Source organism: Equus caballus, chromosome 3 (genome assembly GCF_041296265.1).
Source record: "Equus caballus isolate H_3958 breed thoroughbred chromosome 3, TB-T2T, whole genome shotgun sequence".
NCBI classification, from domain to species: Eukaryota; Metazoa; Chordata; class Mammalia; order Perissodactyla; family Equidae; genus Equus; species Equus caballus.
Genome location: NC_091686.1, coordinates 109,352,176 through 109,375,734, shown reverse-complemented (window position 1 = coordinate 109,375,734; position 23,559 = coordinate 109,352,176). Strand labels below are relative to the sequence as shown.

Here is a 23,559-nt window from a genome sequence, read left to right as displayed (position 1 = left end):
GTTATGGGTTGACGAGAGGAGAGGAGGTTAGAAAGGAATGCAGTGGACAGGTCTGAAACGGCTTGGGCTTTTTACTTTGACGACTCAAATTGCTTTTGGTGGAATTGCAAGGCGACATGCACTTTCCTGCAGCATCACTTTTATTAAAATAATCTGGAGTACAAAAGCACACGCTTTTTATTATTAAAATGTGAATGCATTATGTAGTTGAATGCAATAGCATGTGAGTCAGTAAAATGTGACAGGAAGTGAAATTCCACAGCTAGGCAGGCGGATGGCTTTGGTTCTCTCTCCTGAAGACCCTGGGGCAGGAGTTCATGGTCCTCAGCTCTCAGAGGATCTAGGGCAAGACAGCTGGAGAACACTGAGTATTTTAAGCGTGCGAGTGAAGCGTTAAGACTTAAGAACACGGGATGGGGAGAGGCTGCGGCGCAGGAAACTAGGAGCCTGTGCTCTTCTCTGCTCCCGGACCTCTCATTCCGAAAAGACCCTCCACCAAGTGTCCCTTCGTCACCAGGAAGCGCCTCTAGCTCCGGAGCGGCCCTTTCAACTCGCGTCGCCTCGTTGCCAGGGAAACCCTCTTCCGCCCGGCGCTTCTGCGGCCTCCCCGCTATTGGCTTAGAGGACGCAGTGATCGTTTTACGTCACTGCACGGCGCCGCCAGATTCGGGCACCACGCGAAACCTCGTTAGTACCCGAGCCTCGGCGGCCCGTGGCGGGACCGGACGCTGTTGGGTGAGCAGGCGTCGGGTTGGCTGGTGTCCAGGTCTCGACGAGGGAGAGGCGCGGTAGGAACGGGTGCCCGGAGCCGTGGGCCGCGGGTGCGGGGATGCCACGTTGCCGCCCGCACTCTCTCAGACCGTTGGCTTCCTAGCTGGCCTGTTGCTAAGGCCGCCGGATTCCGTTGCTAGGGGTCCTGGGGATGCTGAGCACCAAGGACGCGCCGTTCCTTTCCTGGGGTCTGACTTTGGCTAGGAGTAGCCTTCGACGGCCTGAATTGAAACCGGCCGCCTTTCCCCTCACCCACCACAACCCCCTTTAAAGAAAAAAAAAACAAACCTCTGTTTTTCTCCACTTTTTTCCTCCACGCCCTCCTCATTTTCTAACTTTGACAACACCCTGGCCCTGAACTGGTCTTAGGTATTTGGAAATCTGTGGTGTTTGAAGGGGAGAGGTAAGAAAAATGGAAAGCAGATTTTAAAACCCTTAATATTGGCCCTTTAGATTTACTTTATGGTAAAAAGGAATTGAGATAGGCGGATATTAGGTTCTGTCGCTGTCCTTTGGTGTTTGAAGGAGCTTTAAAGATAGAACACTGTTTCTTTAGTAGGGTGCCTATTACACTTTTGCAGTTTGCAGACACCGGATTAGAGAGTAGGAAGAGACGCGGCCTCTGCCCCTGAGAATTTAGCGAGCGGTTTAGTGCAGTAGTCTCAAAGCTGAGTGTGGGAAGAAAGTACATATAGAGAAAGAAATAGGATATGTGAGCTGTCCAAAACAGTGAAAGGGAAGTATGTTTTCCTAGCATTGACACGGATGCCTAGAGCCCATTGTAGATGACCTAAGCAAACCTAAGGGAAAATGAGGGTTCCACAGTGGGGGGCCTTGCTTGGTTTGTTTGCTCTCTGATATTGTGACATATTTTAGGTGTTTGGGTAAGTGGATTTATGGATTCTAGTGTCTATTTAGAATCTTTGTATTATTTTGTAAAAGAATGTGGGGTGAACTTGATAATATTTATGACACAAAATAGTTCTTACCTTTTTCTCCCACTATCACCTGTTTATGCCACCCTTCACATGTTATTTAAAGAAAAAGCACTCAAAAACATAAGATGAGCATAAGATGAATTAAGCATTTTCTTTTACAAACAGCTCATGTTCCAGTTTTGTCGTCAGTGGTATGCCCCCAGGGGGATACTATTTTTAAAAATTGAGCACACTTAATGTGTAATAAGGTAAAGGGTGATACTTTTAGCAATAAGTGGAAAAGGAATTCTTTTGGAGAGAAGTCTCCTGATATAGGGTGTTTTGAAAGTGGACATAGAAATGTTTGCACCATTGTTTGTATGTGTGTGTGTGCGTTGATGTTGCTGAAAATTACATAAGTATATTACACTTAAAAATTGCCCTGTATACTTAAAAGCTTTGGTAGCTCAATTTTCTAGCGTGTGTAAAAGTTTTTCAAATGAGGAGTTTCAGTGGCTTTTTGAACTTATTCAAAATATAATGCAGTACCTTACAAGAACAACTTTTTTGACCTCAAGGAAGATAGAAATTTAGTTATTACTATGAAAACTTTTGCAGAATTGGTGAGTAGTGTTGAAAAGGGTCCATCATGATTTGATCTGGCCAACTATGCTCTTTTTATGTTTGTGGGTAGGCATCTTTGTGAAGCAACTCTTTTAGCTATGACAGCGATTATAATTTGCGATCAAAAGGAACTGAACTTAACTGGATCTTCAAATCGATGTAGCCCAAAATGTTAAACCAAATTTTTCAAAAAGAAGGAAATATATTTAGTTACCTTAACCCCACTATTATTAGTATACTAATACTAAAAAACACTTTGTACCATTATAAAGAAAATGGTAATAGCTAAAATTCATATAGCACATACTGTGTGCCAAGCACTTTTCTAAATGTTTTACGTATATTAACCTGTTAGTCTTCATCAACATTTACAGTAGTTACTGTAATTATCCCCAAATATAGAGTTGAGGAAATTGAGACAGAGATTTTCTTTTTCAAACAGAAACTTAGGTTGTATTGTTCCCCATCAGGAACTTCTTAAAATATAGACCAAGTACACTAGTAAATACTTGTTGAATAATCACTGAAGAGCAATATTAGGTTGACATATTTAAAGCCTGCCGTAACTTATTTTAGAATATTATCTGACAAATTTAATAAGCTATTAATTACCATGTTTCTATAAAAAGCCTAGAATGTGATGTGTGATATTGAGAAGTAAATCATCTGCTGGTAGTAAGATGAGAAAATTAAGTCAATGTATTAAATCAAGAAAATTGAAATTTAAAATTATTCTGTGTACAGAAAGAACCTTACATTTAGTTTATCTTTACAAGGTACTTTGATCTGGTCACATCATGATTGAAATATTTTTGGTCTGAATGCTATTACATGGAGCTTGTCCTCGTGATGATTTCTAATTTGCCAAGTAGGTTACAATCATCTCATGTGAGGAATCATTTAAGAAAGCATCAGTGTTTATCCTGAAGAAGAGGAAACTAAGGCGTGTGGAGTCAGTGTCCTCAAATACTTGAAAAGCTGTCATTTGGAAGTTGAAGAGGACTTCACCTGTGTTGCCTTAAGGGAAGATCGTACAGTGTAGTTGAGGGGTAGTGATATATATAATGATTAAAGTCTGAAAGTGGGAAACGCTCTAATGGAAGAATAACTGGATGTCATGTGAGTAGGGGAATGGAATAATCAAGTAGAAATAAGAAGAAGGAAGCAGTGCAGAAAAAGAGTGCTGCGGAAGTGTACCTTTGAGAAACAGACAATCAGGCAAGGCTGCATGGAACTTAGGAGTGGAGCTAGACCTAGACATACCACCAGGCACTGGGTATGTGAGTCTGCGTGTGTGTGGTGGAGGATTCCTTGGTAGAGATATAAGTTTAGAAATTTGTTGGATTAGGCAGGAAATCATGAGCTGTGAACTAGAGCCCTGGCATTAGCAGAAAAGAGGGAATTGTGGGAGAGGAAGAAGTGAAGCGCCATTTGCTGGGTGAGCAACTTATTATCTTATTTACTCCTCAGTAACAGCCTTGATAGGCTTGTATTATCTCCTCCTTTTAATAGGTCAGGGAATCAAGGCTTAGGGAGATTAAATTATCTGCCTAAATTCATAAACCTGGTATTTGGTAGAGATGAGATACAGACCCAGATGTGAGCCCACAGCTCCGTCTCCCTCATCACACCATATTGATCGCATCTCTAGGATTGAGTGTAGGAAGCGAAGGAAAAGGAGACAACAGTGGTCCTAAAGTTTTTAGCCTGAAGGACCAGAAAACTGGTGATATCTTGAATTAACAAGGGCTTCATAACTTCGGTGTGATAACCTCACTTACGGTTATATTCAGTTTAAGGAGCTTGTGGTCCATTGAGTTGGGGAGTTTGTTGTCAGTGAAAAAGTAGGGCTTGAGATGCAACCGTTAGCATTTGGAACTTTGAAAATATAAAGGTCAGGAAAGATGGAGATCATAGGGGATGTGCCAACCACTCCTTTCAGGAATCTAGTTCATGTTTGCTGAATATAGCCAGAGGATTGCAAATTGAGTTTCTAAAAGTATATTTTGACAGTTTGAATGGAAGAAAAATGTTTATTTTTATACATCTTATTTCCTAACGGATGGTTTTTAATTTGCTGTTATTGATATTATTGAAGTTGGGATAATTTTATATTTTCTCGTTGGTCTTTCAGGTATTTTGCTCCATACCCTACCTTATTTATGTGTCTTTTACTGTATTTATTCTGTTTTGGTCTTTATGTTGTTAATGAATCCCCTGCCCACAAAATTTTGAAATTGTTTCTTTTAACAACAGGAGTAAAAGGGAAGCAATGCAGAAATCAGAGTGCCATGGAGGTGTACAGTTGAGAAACAGAGTGACAGGTACAGACATTGCTTTTTAAATGAAAAGGTGAATTTTGTTAATGATGCATTCTGTTATACAGATGTATGGCTTTTATCTCTCTGTTGATGTTCTGTTTTTTACAGGTAACTGTGATCAAAGGATATCATCAAGCACACAAATAAAAAATAGGACTACAGTTCAACGAAGCAAATCTTCATCATCAACCAGTTCACCAGAGTCTACAAGAAAACATCCTCGACCGAGTGATAAACTTAACCCTAAAACAATTAACCCGGTGGGTACAAAAGAGATTCCTGACTCAGTGGATTTTTCACAGTAATATGCATTTAGTACGCTATTGAACCATCCTGGGTGCTATCCTAAGTTTCTTTTGTTGGTTAGTTTTAATCTAGCGATGAAGGGCATAGGCAATCATGATGAAGAATGGACATAGTGATGTGCATGTGAGAGTGAGTGTGGAAATGAGAATGTGTAAAGGAGAGATTAACCAGTTTTGGTATATCCTGTCACATAAACAAGTGAATATGGTAGAGTATAAAATAAATTGCATATCAGCTTTATTTCTTATTTACTCTGGTTATTTGACTTCCTAATGTCAATGAATAAACTTGTATTCAATTGCCATAGGATGAATTACATGCTTCCACAGTTGCATAAAGGTCTCTTGATGATCTGGAAATGAGCTCCACCAGAAATCCTAACTGTAGCAGTAACCTCCTTTTGCCTTCTCACAGCAGTTTAATCAGATTTAACAAACATGAGATTTATGCTCGTAAAGGTGCATAATTGTAAGGATGTAGATCAGTGAATTATCCAAAAGTGAACACACCTTTGCAACAACACCTCATGGTGTCTGGTGCAGCCTTGTGTGGGCTCAGAGGGTACTGGTTTCAGCCTTTAAAGGGGACTACAAGAGTGGCTGAGACACTGATTTTGATGGCAGGTAAAATGTGACAGATACTTAATCAAGGAGACAATAAACTGAGGGTAGAAGGATATTGTCTGACTTTATAAAAGAAAAATGAAAAACAGTTTGAATATCTCTATTCCTTTGCTTTTTTTCTGTAATCTACGCAGTGTCGAGGAAATGGAATCCCTGAGGATGCCTTGATGTCTTCTTGCCACTGCTTCCTTTTCCTGTTCTAGTTGAGGGGGTTGATGGTGACAGTTCAATTCTCTTCCTCTCTTTAAAGAAAAACTTTTAAAAGTAATAATATTTAGTGGCCATAGTCGTAAATTATTAAAAATTTAGGAAGGTTTTGGAGAATAATTTAATAATTTGGCCTGAAAATAGAGTACATTAGAAAAGATCGTGTCTAAAATATGTAAAAGCTGCCAATCCAAAACAAAGTCAGGATAGTGGTTAGCTTTGGGAAGAAGGTAAGTTGGAGAGTTGTTACACAGCTGTGTTCAATTTTTGAGAATTCAGTGAACTGTGCACTTCCAATTCATGCACTTTAATATGTATAAATTTCAAGTATTTCACTTGAATCAAAAAGTTTTTTAATTGCTAACTCCATGTGGTAGTGTATATTTAATAATGATTGTTTTACAGTTGAAATATGGTCTGTGGTAATATTGTTTAAAATTGAAGGAACAGCAGTTTTGTTCGCACTAATGGAATTCTGGTAAAAACTTATCAAATGAATCTATTTGTAGAAAAAAATTTTGATTCTGTGAGACCTGGAAGATGAAACGATGGTTATCGGTAAAATGAATTAGAAAGAAAAGGAAAAGAATTGCTTAGAATTTCAATCAGAAATTTTGTTTTGGTTTTGGGAATTTAGAGATTATTTATGTGGCCTGTAGGTCCAAAAGTAAGATCATTTGTTAGTAAGTGGTAGAACTAAAAAAAGTCTTTGTAGCCCTGATTTGTCTTAATTTTTTCCCCCAATGTAAACAACATTTTTTCAATTAATTTCCTTATCTGATACAGTTATTACTTGAAAACAACTTTAAGAACATCTTTTTCTTAGCAGGAATTATAACTAGATGAATAAAACATTATTATTACTGTGAATTACCACGCAGAATGTGGATTGAGCTTTCTAAATGAATCTTTTATTTTAATGAATTTCATCTATGTATTTTTACTCAAAACATATGTATTTTTCCAAAGGAAAAAGGACTAATTCTAAATTTACACTCTTAAGTATATTTTTAAATTACTGCATGTAATTAAAAACATTTTTTTAGCTAGTTATATCTGTAAAATAGGTTAGTAAGTTTATATTTTGTCATTTAGACAACTCTGTTTCATTTGGCTATTTTCAAAGTACCATGAGGTGAAATATTTACTTTTTATGCCTAAATCCTCTTTAAGTTTATGGTCAGTTTTATTGAATTATGTATATTGTGATTGTTGAACTGTTGTTATTGATTACCTCTTAAATCCTCTGTGAGAGTAGATACAGAATTTATCTATTCTTAAGATAATGATGTATAGCAAAACTGAAGCTTATAAAGTTATATTATCGAAGCAGACACATCCAGGCATATGTTTGTGAGAGTTTAGCTCCATTTTCAACTCTATCACCCTTGCCCAACCTAAGCCTTTGATTTTTATAGAAGCATAGAGCCACTTTGGAGAACTTAGAGGTTCTCTGACCATCTAGCCCATCCATATTTGGCTTGAGAACAAGTAGGAAATGTGCTGGGAGGCTGAAAACAAAGATGCTTTCTCTATACTTAATACCTCGCCTCCATTTAGCCCTCACCTTGAATGGTCACAATGGGGAAGGGGGTGTCAAGATGTATTATCTTTATTATATTTATTTATGTTTAACAATATTTATTAAATTATATTTATTATATGTATGTATGGTTTCAGCTACCTTCAAGCCTTCTGAAACAAGTTAGAGGTAAAGGGAAATGCACAAATGTAGTTGTGCTTTTGGTACTGACAGGATTGATGGTTTTTCTCAGTCATGTTGCTGAGTAGAATGATGCCCTTGATACTAACATGGTGGTTTGAAAGTCAGGGCGTGCATTTGCCTCTGACCTCAGCGAGATCAAAATTCATTAACTATCACAATGTGGAGGTGATAGTAATATTTATTGTATTCTTGTCATTTTTTATTTCAGTTTGGTGAACAGTCACGAACTCCTTCCGCGTTTGCAGCTATTTACTCTAAAGGAGGTATTCCTTGCAGGTAAAATCAATACAACTTATAACTGACCGTATTATTCAAAATAGTTGAGTAAAATCAATACAGTATTCAGTTTAAATGTATTGGAAGTTTTATTTACTAGGGAGGTTGAAATAAAGGTGACTTATTCACACTTCGGCTCTTGGATTGGTATAGATCCTGGGACATTATTGAAGAAAATCCTTTTAATTTCAAAATAGAGTTAGCAATAGATCTGCGGTAAATCACCAAATGACTTAAGAAACTGAATGAACCAGTTTCTAAAACAATTTAAGCATTCACAAGCTTGGGCAAGTTGCAAATAAATAATCTTATTTTGTTTATAAACTGAAAGTTGACAATTTAATGAAATTCTTTCATTAGTTTTGAAATTATATTTATTGAAATTATACTGTATTTCTTAATGAGTACATATGACTGTTTTTTCTCACCTTTGGTATAATTCTTACAAACTTTCTGGACAGACATCATAGCTATTTTAAAGAATATAGTATAGGTTACGAAGAAAGTGTTATTATTTTAAGATTTTACTATGAAGAGACATGTATTTCTTCTAAGTATATCCAGTCTTAGCCTGCTCTAGATGATAGAAATTTCATTTTCATCGTGTAAAGCATAATCACAACATTCTTTTTATTGTTCTTGTTGTTCTAAAATTCAAGAAATGTAGATTTTAGTGGTATTTTCAGATTAGAAGGATTTGAAGGACTGTAAGTGAAAAATAAGCTCAAGAATCATTCTTCAATTTATTGTTATTGTTTCATACTTACATGCTGAATTGAAACTATTTTAAGGCTCTTACATCCCTTCCCCACTCTGAGAAATTTATTGTTGCTAAAATTGTGAGAAATAGTGTCACCCAGGCCTCTTGCTATTATGAAAATAACACTGGAGAAGGAGTCAAGAAGTTGAGAGAACATTACAAAAGGGTTGTGAAGAAAGGTTTGGAGATGATAAATAAGTCCACTGTCGTGATTGTCGTGATGGTTCAGTGGATATTTTCGTGCATCAGCACTTAACACATTGCATACTTTAAATATGTACAGCTTATTGCATGTCACTTATGCCTCAATAAAGGCTGTTTAAAAAAAAGGCAGCAGCAGCAGTGGCTCTAGTTCGAAGGACTGCCTCTGTGTTACTCTGCATGGGCCACTGCCCCTTCCCGGCCTCAGCCTCCTTCTCTTTAACAGGATCAAACCTGGCTTGCCTTCAGATCGTTAGTGTTAGGGTTAAATGATCTATGTCTGAAAAGCAATGTTCCATATAAAAGAAATTATTATTTCTACTTATCACATTTTGTTTGCCTTTTTCATTTTCTGTACGTTACGTTTTGTTATAATTATGACTGAAACATAGCAAGTGAACCATTTGCATTAAGACTCACACATGGCAACATGCTTGAGCTGCAGAAGTGTAGGTTTAACAAATGTGGGGTTGTTTAGTTTTGCCACCAAACAATTTTGCTGAAAGAGTAGGAATTTGCAGGATTATGGACATTGCTTTATAAGGTGCCTTTGTAATATGTTTTAAATTCATGGTATTCCTACGTGTTACAAAATAATTCTAATATAGTTATGTTCTAGAAAGAATATGTATGTGTCAGACAATCACTGTTCAGTATATAATTACATTGTCCTAGCTACATTCACTAACTTTTATATTTTAGGTTGGTCCATGGTTCAGTAAAACACAGATTACAGTGGGAGTGTCCTCCTGAAAATCTTCCATTTGATCCTCTTCTTATTACTTTAGCTGAGGTAAATATACCATTTTGTAGATGAATCAAAACTACCCTATTGATACTTTGAGAACATAGTCCAGCTGCTCACAGGGTAGGGGGAGTGCTATAATTTGGGGAGTCCCCAAAGGGGCTCTGAGTTTAGTGTAGATCACATAAAGTCAGTCCTTCATGTACCTGTTTACCAGGCACCAATGCTTTTATTTCTGTACTGGCTAGATCTTTAGCCTTCCCTCCACTTGTTTAATAATGAGGAAGTACGACAGAACAACCACTATTGCAATGCACGTCACCTCCTAACCTGAGCTTCCTCGTCTCTGAAATGAACAGGCTAGGAGTACTAGGGGTACTCCTAAGACGATAGAACCCGTGTTCCAAACTGGTGCCAGGTGCTGGCAGCATAGTTTTCAAAAGCATGATTGCATAGAGGAGAGGAAGTGTTTGGTCACTATTTGGAAACATAGTTTGGTCTAAAGGACGAATTGGTTTAAAATTAATATTTTTAGATATGACTTTGCAGCTGGTTTTACTGAGGGAATATTGCTATTGCTTTCTTAAAATTTGTTTTATCTTTTTGAAAAAGGTGACTGTTTTGCCCTGACTCAAAGTGATCAATTAAATCAAGAGTACTATCTAATTGTTTCTAATGCATTTAGGGTGAAAGGCATAGTGAGAAAACATCTACAGAGGTTTTTTTCATATTTTTATTTCACATTCCAATGTTAGAAATGATATTTAAAATCTTACAATGCTTTTTGAACAGAATGCAAGATTTGTTTTCTGAATATCTTATTATTTAAATGTGAAGGAAATATAATATTTTAGAAACTCAGTAAACAAGTTGTAAAATCACCATAAAGCTGGGGGGAGTCCAATAATTTTGCATTCATAAAGTGATTTTTATTCATAAACATACATTTTAGACTAGTGCATTATGCTTTCAGGCAGTGTTTGGGAGTTTACAAATTGTGTTTAGCATCCTAGTGAGTTTTTCTTTTTCTCTCTTTCTTTTCATTTACCTTCCCTCTCCCTCCTTCCCTCCTCCTTCTCTCTTTCTTCTTTCCTTTTCTTTTTTCTTTATATCCTTTATCTTTCCTTTCCTTCAGTTCTTTACTGTTTTTCTTTTTGTTTTCCCATCCGTCCTCTCTCATATATATCTTTTGTTCCACAATTTCTCAGTTTAAATGAAATTGCAATTACTGAAATTATATTTCATAAACAGGAAAACAATAATAGCAAAACTCGATTTTCACTAAGCCTGTAAGGATTCCTTTTTTTGTTCTTAGCATAACTAAATGGGTAGTAAATCGTGTGTTTTTTGGTCTTTGGCAGGGTCTGAGAGAGACTAAACATCCATACACCTTCGTGTCAAAGGAAGGTTTTAGAGAATTGCTTTTGGTCCAAGGTGCTGCTGACAAAGCTGTGCCTTTGCTTCCTAGACTGATTCCTGTGCTAAAGGCAGCTCTGGTATGTCCTGTATTCCTTTGGACTTTCTCTGGTATATCTAGAATGTTTTATGTCTTTCTTTTCCTCCAAATTATATGCAAATTAGTCCTTTACCTGTGATTTTGATGTGAGCGCAGAATTAGGCCACTGTTAGTCAGAGCCAGATGATTACTTACTTGAAGACATCTTTAGAGGATGTACTAAAGGTAAAAAGGAACATTTTAAGTAATTAGAGAAAGTAATGAACCTCAAATCAGTCTTTCTGCATGCTGTGATATATTTTAGTTAATGTTTTAGTGAAACTGGAAATTTACTTTTTGCTTCTAGATGTCCTGCATTAAAGGTTATTTTTTAAATTCTGGATTTGGTTGATTTTCTTCTAACTTTGAATGTTCAATCCTACTTTTTCTTCACTTGCTTGCCCTTTCTCCTAATCATCCTTCTTCTGGTTTTTTCCCCTCTTCCCCTCCCTGCCCCTATACCCCTAACCAACCAACGCCCTACAGGCCCATTCGGATGATGAAGTGTTTGAAAGAGGATTGAATGCTCTGGTGCAGTTAAGTGTTGTTGTTGGTCCTTCTCTAAATGACCATCTGAAACACCTGCTCACAAGTGTAAGTACTGAAAAGATTAGAGTGTGATTGTTTGTATGTGTTATGTAGTATCTGTATCTCTTCATGATTTAATGGCTTCAAATTAATCATTAAAATGATTTAAAACCTTAAAGAAAATATCATCATCCCCAAAACCAAAAAATATAGAGATCAGACCTAGTAGTTCATAAAATATTTTACTAAGGGACAGTATTGTCTTTCATTTTTTTTAATGGAAAGCACCTACTTGAGCAGAATTTATGGTTGTAATAAAAAGTAACCAAAAGTTGAATGTCGAATGGGCAAAACTTAATGAACAGTATAATGGTATCATGCCCATGTTGATTAGCTGTGAATTATAAGCACAAGTTAGACCCCTCTTGTGTAATTGTATATTGCCACAGCCATGTTTTTCATCTTTTTCTTTGTAAGTTTTTTAGTGAGTCCATCAAGAGCCTTAAGGACGAGACTTTTTTCTGATATATGTAGTTTAATTCTTATCACAGATATACACTGGGACACCATGCAGTTCAGGAGATGCCCAAGACCACCCTTAGGTTTACTAATTTGCTGAAAGGACTCACAGGACTCAGGAGAGCTGTTATTCACTGTTACAGGTTATTACAGTGAAAGGATACGGATTAAAATCAGCAAAAGGAAGAGGTGCATAGAGCATTGGGTCCAGAAGAAACCAAATGTGGAGCTTCCACTTGTCCTCCTCCAGTGGAGTAGTGGGGGCAGTGCTTGCTTTTTCCAGCGATGATGTGTGGCAGCATGCATGGAGCATTGCCAACTAGGGAAGCTCACCCAAGCCTTGGTGTCTGGAGTACTTATTGGGAGTTTGTCACTCAGGCATATCTGCCTGCCAGTGTGGTTGACCTTAGTCTCCAGCCTCTCTAGAAGTCCAGGGATACTCTGTGGCCCAAGGCCCCCACCATAAATCGCATTGTTAACATAGATTATCTGCTGTGGCCCAAGGCCCCCAGGTAAACAAAGTCACTCTTATCTGGCAGGATATTCCAAGGGCTTAAAGGTTTCCATCCAGGAGCCAGGGGCGAGGGCCAGACCTTTCTTTAGGCAACGTTAATCCTTTCCTGTGGAAACTAATATAAAGATTAAAGTCCTGGCTGGAAATAACCCACAGCTGGGATATCTCTGCATGCATCCTTCTGTAGTTCAGAGCTGAAGCATGTATTTTGATCAGAGTTCCACTGTTTTCTCTTGGACCTATCCACCTAAGAGATCTTAGAACTGTATTTTTAACTTCTTACTCTGCAGAGAAACTAATAAACCCCAGGAACCACCTGGCTAAGCCAATAGAAAGTAGAGGTGATAGTGAATCTATTACGATTGCTGTGCTGAGATTAGGAATCGTGGAAGATGAATTCCCCCCAGGTGTCTGATGGGGAGAAGACATAGTGAGAATAGACTCTCAAACCTTGACATGTGGGAAGTCTTAGGACAGAAGGAAGAGAATCCTGGCAGATACTTGCTTATGATCTTCAGGTCAGTGGGTTGTAGCTGACTACAGGAATTTCGCACTAATGTATAAAATGACTCATTTTAGATTGATTGCTTCAGTCAAACACTCAACAGTTTAAGATAAATCTGTTAACCCATTTTGTGCCAGGTGTTATGCGAGGCACTGGGAACATAATGCTGAACAGAAACACATATGCCCTCTGCCCTTGTGGAGATTGGTTTTTGTTTTTGGGAGAAACAAGTAGCAAAGACATCCACTGAGAAAGTTCGGATGACGTGAAGTGCAAGTGATATATAGAGAAAAGGAGTCACACTGGATCCTTCCCCAAACTCGAAGTTGAGCAAGGACCAGAACCTTTGCTTCCCAAACAGCCTCCCAGTCCCACCCACCATGGCAGAGAGGGGAAGTCAGATTAACGACTAAACTACTATGTGAGTCGTCGTTTTTTTTTTAACCTTTCTGGGTCAGTGGCATTAATCTTTGCTCGCTCACAGTCTTCCCCAGAGCTCTGCTTTTCCTAAGACAGGACTGACTGAAAGGCCTTTCTCCTTCCAGGGGTGTCAACCGTTTGGGAAGACCTAGATACCGCACTGGCCTTCGGATCCCAGTGGTATCCATAGAGGAGAGAGCCTTGGAAATAGGCCCCCTGGGGATTAGGTCTTGGTCTGTTAGTTACACATCCTGAGACAAAAGGCACCCTTGAGGATCCACTGAGGTGCCATAGTGCTCCCTGCGTACCTCACTTACCTTACTTGAGCCAGAAAGGCTCCATTTTCATCTGTTTGATAGACTTCTTCATTAGATGTTTATTTGAAGAAAGAGTTCCTCTTCTAGAAAATGAATTTCAAAACCAGTTACTGAGACTGTATACAGCTCATTTTCTTCATTTGTAAAATAAGTCATATCCTCTCTGAGCCTTAGCTCTAAGAGACCATCCGCTGACCCCAGGGCAGTGATCCTCAAACCCTAAAGAGGAAAGAAATACCTGGGAATCTTGCTAAACATGCAGAGCCCGGGCCTTTGCCCTGAGATTCTGCCTGAGTAAGTATGCGCTGGGACCCAAGAATCTGTGCTCTTTCAGTGAGTATGTCAGGTGATTCTGAAGGTGGTGCTTCATGGGTCTGCCTGTAAACCCCTGCTCCAGGATAACACGGTCTGAAGACAGCAAACCTATGATCTGTAAGAAGCACTTTTTCTTGTCCATCCCCAGGGCATTGATAAGCCCTGCCTGCTCCCTCTTTAGAGTTGCTTTTCTCATATTTTTATCCTTCTGGGAGCCTCTTCTGATCTTCCCTAACTTTCCATGACCAGACTGAAGGGACCTGCTGCTCAGTGCTCAGTGGTGTGTAGTACTCCTGGGTTATCTCCATATCTGAGAAGAGGAAGAACCAGAAACCAACTCTAGGACAGGGCCTTGTAAGCATTTGATCCATGACTGAATTCTTGCCTGGGCTTCACTTATCTTCGCAGCAAGTAGAGCCCTGAGCGAGTCCTGCTGTAGGCTGAAGTGTTAGGTCTGTGGGTGAGTAATGCAGACATTTGGTGGGGGCGCTGGTTACAGTTTGTCCTCGATGACGTGGTGTTTCCCTCCTGGCTCCCCTGATTCAATTCCACTCACTCTGTGCTCTCTCCCTGTTCAGTCAGAGTTCCACCTACACAACTGAGGCCCATTTAGGACATTCCTAGGGACAGGTGGTCACGTGCTTTCTCGTTTGATTCCTCTGCCTGTCACTGTTACTGAATTATTCATGTCAGTGCTCTCTTCTTTGTTGTCTCTTCTTTTTTTTACTATAGGAAACACATGTGTTTTAGAGGCTTAGATTCCCGTCATAGTCCTCCAGGTGCTCTTACAAATTGCAAAATGGGAAAGTATGCAATTTCGTAGGAAGCTTATTCTGGATGCCATACTGTAGCAGATTTTGTACAATTGGTATTATCTGAAATAACGTAAATTCATTTTTTTAAATAAATATAGTGGTGTCTATTATATATAAATTTCAATGAGGTATTTCCTAAAAGAAGCCTTGAAATCTAAAACAAGTTAATCATGTTCATGGATGTAGTATACCGTAAAGACCGAATGGCATCATTTCTATTTAACCTATTTTTTACTGAAGTTTTACTTATGCTTGTGGTGAATATAGTTACTTTTCCAAATTATTTCATTCCCCCAATCTTATTTTAAAAGCTTTCCAAGAGACTAAGGGACAAGAAATTCAAAGAGCCAATCACCAGTGCTTTACAGAAGCTAGAGCAGCATGGCGGAAGTGTAAGTAGAACCTTATTCGTTAAGTCATTTTTTCCTACGTTTAGTCATATTATAGAATTGACTGTATAACATATAAGCTCATTTCAGCCACAGGTAACCATGTGGAGCTGATGCTATTATTTTCATTTTAGAGCTCAGAGTTTCTGTCTTTCCTACATCGTGGAATTTTTAAGCCCTGGGATTCAGGTTCAGCTTGTGTAGATAGCAGGCCTGCACACTTTCATTGTGCTTACTGTATGGCACTCCATGTGGGACAGCTTTACAGGTTTTTTTCTTTATTTTTGATGTTTTTGCTTTGACCATGGAAAGTTGGGAAAACAAAAGATTAACATAGAGAGCTCATTGAAGAAAAGGTACTTTTTTCTCTCTTATTTGCTTATCTTTTGTGCCTAAAAAAGTTATAATTTGTTCATAGTCAAAGATTGAAGTGAAGTTTCCAGATGGCTGCAATATTATTTCTGGAAGCATATGTGTGCTGAACCATGCACACTCATGCATACACAGAGGAATGATTCAGTTGATTATTCTAACTTGCAAAAATGTGCAAGAAGAATGTCCAAAACGGTGCAAGAATGTGGGGGATTTCATTACTACCTGTGTGGTGTAGGGGATTGGAATTGGCCACCCCAAGATATGTCTCTTTGGCATGAGGATTATTTTGGGCTGGTTACTGTTAAAAACTGTAGACATGAGAGAAACCCTGAAAAGTAGAAGTTACCCTTTGTTAAGAGACATTTGCATTTGTAAAGGAAATCTCCATCTGTAAAGGTGTCTCCCTCTCTGTACCAGGAGGAAGGGAAAATGACCTTATCTCTAGAAGCTCTTATCAATTCGGAAGGCAAGGATTTAAATCTGCATAATAACCTTACTCTTGTTTACTGTGCTTTTCTGCTAACCTTCCATAACTGACTCTTCCCACCCCCAACATCCTCCTTTGTCTTTAGCTGAGGATGGTGTTTAAGGTGAGGGCTCCTGCCATTTTGGTGAGTTGCTCAGTTTTCCTGGGTCTCTCCCATGTATACATGTTATAAAGCTTTGTTTAATTTTCTCCTGTTATTCTCTCTCATGTCAATTTAATTTGTTGTCCGGCCAGAAGGACCCAGAGCGGGTAGAGAAAATGTCTTCCTCTCCTACAGTGGTGTCAAATAACTAGGTTAACTGAATCTTCATCATTTGAAAGAAGTGTTGAGACGATTTAGTCTTGGAAGTAGCTCCATAAAACAGAGAGCCCATCTTCTTTTGATCCTGTCTTGTCTGGAGATTACATTGAATCAGATCTTTATGATAGAGTTGGATGTGATTATCTGAACATTGCAGAACTTAGTTTCATTCTAGGTGCTTTCTAAAGCAATTAATAATAATATTTGTGTTTTTTTTAAAGATTTTATTTTTCCTTTTTCTCCCCAAATCGCCCCAGTAGACAGTTGTATATATTTTAGTTGTGGGTCCTTCCAGTTGTGGCAAGTGGGACGCCACCTCAGCATGGCTTGACGAGCGAGCGATGCCATGTCTGTGCCTAGGATCCGAACTGGTGAAACCCTGGGCCACTGAAGTAGAGTGTGTGAACTTAAACACTCGGCCACTGGGCCGGCCCCTAAAGCAATTAATTATAAAGAAAATCTGTGTGATTGCATACAGTTTTAAAATGGCAGATATTTTAGTTTAAACTTTGCCTAAATTAGCTAATTTGACCAATTTCAATGACTTTTTAAATTTATTATATTCTTTCTATGATGCATGCCTAGAATAAAGTTTATGAGAGGAAGTCAGTCCCTAGGCTCCTATAGAATGGATTTCTTTGTTGTGTCCTAGGCAGAGATTAGCATTCAGACACCTGTTGAGATGTACAAAACCATCCCCTAGCCATAGCCAATCCAGTGTCCCTCCTCAGCAGAAACGGGATTCTTCTTGCTTGGAAATGTACTTGCTGTTCTGAGAACTGGAATGCAAAATGAATTTGCCTTTTCCTCCCTTGTGAAATGCAAGTAAACAGACGCTAAATAATGGAGGCACAGCTTTTCAATCTGAAGCTCTCCCCAGGTGGTTTTCACACATCCTGTGGGCTGGTATGATGAAGAGGGCAAGTAGAAAGGGGAGGCTGAGCATGTTAGATTTCATGGATATGTGTGGGGGAGGGGATAGTTTGCACATAAATAAAGTTCAGAAATAGTAGATGAAGATTTGGAGGGTGAAGTTGACCACTCCAAGGTCCCAGAGATGGCTAGCAAGGGAATTCCTCTTATTGCCACTCAATCTCATTAGTTTTGAATCATGCTAATACAGAATAAAATAAGATTTCGAAGTTATAAGGGTTGTTACATATTGTTTCTTCCTTCAGACTTTTTCTCTTTTTTGTTCTCTCCTTCTAATATTATATAATATTTTAATAATAATTGATGTAATTGTAATAGAAAATTGCAATTCCATATCAACAACTTTCCCTCGGTTTAATTATTACTGTGCTTGCTTTTGGTATTTTGTAATCCTTCATGAAATTAATGAATATTCCTCTGTCCCTTCTAAAAATTTAAACATTCTTTTTCTTTAAATGTTAGAAATGAGTCTTTAAAAGAAGATTCTTCTCAATATTGCATTTTCTCGTTTCTTAGGACTTACAGATATCACAATGATGGAATGACTCAACTTCTGGGGAAACAAAAATAACAGTTACAGACAGTCACAGTGTCATTTTCTTGTAACTCATCGGTTACTATCTGCCTTAAATTGAAGTTGGTTCATTCTTAGCCTGATTTAATTTTCTTTCTAAGTGATACACACATTTGTCTTAGGAAGGTACATACTTCCACACACCCCATCTTTGTTGAGCGCTTGGGAACTTGTTACGTGCCAGATACTCTGATGAGTGCTTTTAGACATTAAACTCGTTTAATCCTCACTGCAGTCCTCAGAGGTAGATTTTGTTGTTATCTCCCTTTAAAGATCTAGTAACTGGGGTGCAGAGAAGTAATTCGCCCCAGATTTGACAGTGAAGTCACTGGCAGAAGCTAGGTTCAAATACCAGTAGTCTGGTTCCTAACTACTTCTCTAGTTAAATTTTTTAAAAAAACAATAAGAGACAACCTATATTTTATTTAACACAGAAAAAAATTCCACTTCTCATTCCATTGTTCTGCTCTCATCCCATTTTATTTGTTTCTTTTGAGTTTTGGACACTTTTTTAGGCTCTTCTCTGTGAATGTAATACCTAAGAGGGGAACCCTGCATGATACTAATGAGGCTCAATTTTTTTTCTCTTGACAGGGAAGCCTTATCATCATCAAAGCTAAAATTCCAACATACTGCTCCATATGCTGTTGAAAAAGAGGCCAGCAAAAATCTTCTTACTGCCTGGTGACAGATGTTAAACGCTGACCATGGGGACCTGTGGAACCTTTTCAGATTCACTTCAGTTTATTCTTTTGTAAATCACAGCCACCATTCATTATTTACTAATTTAAGATAAGTATACACAATTCCACTAAATCATAGTAAAAGTTATTCTTCAACAAAAAAGAATGGTTAATGATGGAAAGCTATTAAAAAAAGTTCTACAATAGTACAATTTTGTTGGGTTTATTTTTCATATTTTTGTGCTTTGTGTGAACAACCATTATTGGGTTTATAGTAGATGTGTTTGTATTTTCTAGTGCCTTTTATTTATAATATCCCTTTTGCAATCAGTTTATAGCTATACTTATTTTGAGATATTTTGCCATTTCTTGGGTTTTTTATTCATCAAGGCTATGGAAATTTAAATTAGTGGACAAACATTTGTGAATTCACTATTAATTATTGTTTGTAAATATGTATTTTATAATATAGAATGCTTGGGACAATTTCTTTCCAGAGTATTCTAGTTTAAGAATTTTTTTTAATGTGTAAATTCTCTTTTAAGTATGTTGTTTATTACAACTCATTAAAACTACCTAAACTTTAGGTGTTAATTGTATTAAAGTAAATGTTATTTTTGTATTTCATAATCTGAAAATATTGAAAATATTTGGTACATGAAGATATTCAGAAATTAAAATCTTAAAACTCTTATGTATTCGGTGGTTTTGTTGTGCTGCTTGTGTTTTAACAATTAATTCAATTTAAAAAGCCTTTAAAACATAATTTACAGGCATAGTTCTGAGTGTTGTCATAGTAGAAGCTGACTCTGGATCATTTTACAAGAGAAACGGATAGAGGAAGAAAAATAAAGCAAGAATAAGACCTTCCATCTTAAGGCAAGAAGAGAGTCCACAGGGACTTGAGGAGCCACACCAAATCCAAAGCAGACTGGGACTTTTGAAGGGAGGGAAATGAGGGTCACTCTTTTATACAGGAGCAGCAATATCATATCTCAGAAGCGTCAGAGAAAACACCTTCTCTGCTCTATGCCTCAGGTCACCTGGAGTGACCTCTTTGCAATTCTCACTTCAGACACAGCCTCACAGCTGTAATTTAAAAGAATATAAGTAATTTCTGAAGAGTCATAATTGCAGAAATGCTTGTCCTCCCTCAGCTCTTTTGTCCTTTCGTCCTCGTACGCCTGTCTGGTACGCTCTTTCCTCAGATCTCTATCGTGTCACATCCTCAGATCATATTAGCTAAAACATCTGCCTGCCCACTGGTCTGGCTTTACTCTTCTTCATTGCACTTAGCACCACTCAAAAGACGAAGATATCTAAAATCTATAAAGTGCCATAAGAAAAATGCAATATTTTTAATCTAGAAATTACAAAATTTCTTGGAATAAAGACCTATGATATAGACAGTAGAGTTATAAACATTTTATTTGCTTTTATTTTTTTTTTGAAATACAAAATGTGCACATTGAGTTTACACAAACACGCGATGGCATATTTCAGTGTACATGTATTGTACTACTCTTAATTTCTACACTGGTGATAGCAGGGCAGCTTTCAACATCCTATCTCTACACCAGAATAGATACCTGATTTATTGTTGCAAAGACAGTTACAGATTTCCTCCTACTGTAGCCTCTTGGTCTTTGTGATATTTCTGCAGCACAGGGAAGGTGTGTGTATCTTTAGTAATATTGTAACAACTTTAGAATTTTGGCTTAAGATCATTAAAAAGAATCTGAATTATTGGAGTTTTATGATGAGCTAAGTCATAATGCAATCTAGATAAGTTGCTTAGCACTTATATTCATTTTCTACTGAATTTTAGTATTGTAGTTCTTGATATAATGGAATCACTGTTGCTTTCAAAGTGAATTCTGCTTACTCTTCGTCCCCAGTAGGCATTGGGGTAGTCAAGGTTTCTTTGTCCCTGAATGTTGTGTAATACAAAGGTGCCTTGAGGGGGTCAGAGGAAAGGGGATGGAATTGGCCTTTAATGCTGTTAAGAATTACTTGTTATAAAGCATTACCATGTACTGGAGGGCAGATAGCCTGACCCTTTGCATATGCCTATAAGCAGCCTCACTTTGTTTCCCACTGTCTTGGGCTTCCACTTAACGACACAATAGAAAACAGTCAACCTGTAGGATTGAACAAATCCCAAATTATATACATCATGGAGGCCTTGACTGTGATATGTATTATGAAAAATTAAGAAATGCTTATTAAATAAGCTTTATTAGGCATATGCTTATATCTGGTGATAAATTAATTTGTTTCATGTTATAAAAAATGCCTGATAAATGAATGTCTTTAACAGAAGGCAGCAAATCCATAGAAACTGGGGCTATGCGTTTTTTTTTTAATTGTAGTAATCTTGTTTTGTTTACTTAAAGTATGCAAATAGAATTACAGCATACAAACATGAAAATTAATTTCTGGAAATTAAATGCAGATGCCAGTATTTTAGAAAACCATTTAAAATCCTGGGGCTGAATACATACAAATGAGTAGCAAAAAAACACTGGCATTTTAAAATCACTGATAATGTGAAAGCCTCAATAATTCCATGGCTAAAGAATTAATAGAACTATATGCCAGATTCTATTACTTTTGAATATTCACAGGGTATGAAATGATTTAGAACATCCCATGAACTCAGTGGCATTATGAAAAGGATGCAAATTTATAACTGGAAAACTCAAATCTTTTGGGGATTGCTTTATATTAAAACAAAGCTCGTTTGCATAATATGCCTCAGTGTAAAGCTGAGCAATCTATGCTAAAAGTGGTAGCTCCAACTTTAAGTGTGGTAGAATAGTTCACATGTGTTTGATTGAGGACGTATTCCACAAGTTAAATCACATTTTCAAAGAGCTGCATGGAGCGCATTATGTTTTCGTCCTGTAAGGGAGAAACAGTGGGGTTAAATTCGGCAGATTTGCAAGGGGCAGTACCCTATTTTGCCCTTAAGTACTGCCTCCCGTCACCAACTGTCTGTGCCAAAAGCTCAAATACTAAGTGCTTGCAAATGTAAATACCATTCTGTTTTCCACATAGATACCTATGGGAGAGCCCATTTAATGGTTTGTTGACTCTAACAGACTTAAAACACCTCATTTAAATTTTACTTAGTGTTAACAGAGGATATTTCTCAAATCAGAATGCCAGAATGGAAACTACAGAGGGCAGGACAAAGTGAGCAAATGCAAATTCTCTCATTCCAAGTCATCACAAGCCAAATCTCAGAGACTCAGACATGTGGAAGCAAACAGAGTTGGTGTGTGAGCTAAGAGCCAGCTTCATGAGGACTGGAGGTGGGGGCCTGCGAGACAAGTTGGCAGTGATTACGCCTCTCTTTCTGGGTCTGTTAGGGCTAAATCTGTATGGCCTTTAGGAACCTTTCAAAATGAGTGGTCTCTCAATGCCAGAGAAAGAATTGTTTGGGAGAAACCATTGCCCAGTAGCTGTATTCAGTTCAGCATGTTCCTTAAAAACTTAAGAGGACAGACTTTGGGCATTACTGAGGCACTTGGAGATTGTTTGTGAATGGCACTCAGTGAGCTGTTGAGAGTAATGGTAAATGGTAGCCGAACTAATGATGACTGCAATGCCAGAAGCCAAGTAACAACATCACCATTAAGCAGGTTGGTGTCACCAAGTTAATGCTCTCAAAGACCACCACATCAAAATACGAGTTGGGAAACAAGCAGGCATCAGGAAAGGGAAAGTATATCAATTTGAAAATAAAGAGAAATGCTAAAGCACCAGCAAACTTCCTGGTCTCTACAATGATCTGAAAAATTCCTAATTGTGATTCTACCCACACATCATGTCAGCTCATTCTAGGTAGGCTAATACTGGTCTCCCATCAGAAGATGGAGAACCACCCAGATTTCTCCTCTTCGTAACTGAAGATCATCATTGTCATTTCCTTGTCAGTTATGTGAGGAAAATCATCAGTTTAAGGTGAGGAGTTAAATCCAGAGACTGAAACATTATTGGTTCAGCCAAAAAGCCACTTCTTGTCTATACACGTTAAAACGATGTTTCTCTTAGAAATCAGATACAGTCATGTGTCGCTTAACGACGGGGATACTGTTCTGAGAAATGTGTTGTTAAGCAATTTCATAATTTTGCAAAATCATAGAGTGTACTGACACAAACCTAGATGGTATAGCCTACTACACTCCTAAGCTATTTGGCACTAATCTTATGTGACCACCATCATCTATGCGGTCTGTCGTTGACTAAAATGTTGCACAACTGTATAAATTTGTCCAGTGATGCATACTGGGCGGTACCGGAATTCTAAATCTATGGAGATATGATAGACAATACACATGTTATACGCTAATTCTGGGAAAAGAGCAATTCAAATCTCATGTGTTTTATCCTCCATGATGAATATTCTCCAAAGGATTTAGCGAGCAAAGACTCAGTATGTGTGCAACTTTTGTATCCCCAGGGCTTCCTGCATAGCCTGCCTCAGGATGGGCACTCTATAGGTGTTGATTAATTGAATGTATAAATTGGTGGTTATTTCACAGTGGTGGGCTTATCTCGGCTGTGTAAAAGTGGTAACCTTAGGCATATGATCTGTGTTTTGCTCAATTCATGGTGGCTAACTCAATATTCAGTCTAGCTGCTAAAAAAGCAAAACGGACAGTCCTTTACTACCATTACTTACTTTTTGGCAACTTTCGATGAATTCATCTATGGTAACGACTCCATCTTTATTTTTGTCCATTTTCTGTTCAGAAAGAAAAAACCAAAAAACTTTATTCAGACTTACCCCTTGATACCCTGATCCCTGAACCGAAGGAGCTGAGGCTATTTGTTTTATGGAGAGGAAATGCTTCAGAGCACAAGCTGGTAGTTTCTTAGTGGTAAGAATCATATGGCCGACTGC

The 23,559-nt window shown here is 37.9% G+C and overlaps 2 protein-coding genes across 16 annotated transcripts in view; one reads left to right on the top strand and one right to left on the bottom strand.

The window, feature by feature from the left end:
* The first annotated feature begins 428 nt into the window (after positions 1 to 428).
* Positions 429 to 19,341, top strand: PACRGL (parkin coregulated like). Of its 8 annotated transcripts, none has more exons than XR_011437173.1 (10): positions 608 to 735; positions 4,569 to 4,636; positions 4,742 to 4,893; positions 7,704 to 7,771; positions 9,435 to 9,525; positions 10,839 to 10,973; positions 11,459 to 11,566; positions 13,176 to 13,459; positions 15,217 to 15,297; positions 18,559 to 19,341. XR_011437173.1 is itself a non-coding variant. In XM_003364732.5 (9 exons), exons 2-9 carry the CDS (start codon positions 4,585 to 4,587, stop codon positions 18,613 to 18,615), a joined length of 744 nt encoding a protein of 247 aa, XP_003364780.1. In that variant the 5' UTR covers positions 429 to 735; positions 4,569 to 4,584; the 3' UTR covers positions 18,616 to 19,341. The 8 variants fall into 8 exon arrangements, 5 of the variants coding, with proteins under 5 accessions (XP_003364780.1, XP_070118648.1, XP_005608903.1 ...); XR_002807229.2 differs by having other exon boundaries at positions 648 to 788; XR_011437174.1 differs by having other exon boundaries at positions 663 to 1,174.
* A 716-nt stretch (positions 19,342 to 20,057) lies between these two features.
* KCNIP4 (potassium voltage-gated channel interacting protein 4) overlaps positions 20,058 to 23,559 on the bottom strand; it is a 1,058,683-nt gene continuing 1,055,181 nt past the window's right edge. For all 8 annotated transcript variants that reach the window (XM_023638705.2, XM_070262544.1, XM_023638709.2 and 5 more), the window contains 2 exons: positions 23,338 to 23,400; positions 20,058 to 21,551 (listed from right to left, as the gene is read on the bottom strand). In XM_023638705.2, the coding sequence (XP_023494473.1) occupies positions 21,504 to 21,551; positions 23,338 to 23,400 (111 nt within the window). In that variant the 3' untranslated portion in view covers positions 20,058 to 21,503. The remainder of the gene's footprint in view (positions 21,552 to 23,337; positions 23,401 to 23,559) is intronic.

Excerpts from the sequence above, each read along its gene's own strand:
- PACRGL (XM_003364732.5), top strand. The coding sequence starts at position 4,585 with ATGCAGAAATCAGAGTGCCATGGAGGTGTACAGTTGAGAAACAGAGTG. Across the intron at positions 4,637-4,741 it reads GTTGAGAAACAGAGTGACAG|GTAACTGTGATCAAAGGATA; the intron begins GTACAGACATTG and ends TGTTTTTTACAG. Across the intron at positions 15,298-18,558 it reads TAGAGCAGCATGGCGGAAGT|GGAAGCCTTATCATCATCAA; the intron begins GTAAGTAGAACC and ends TTCTCTTGACAG.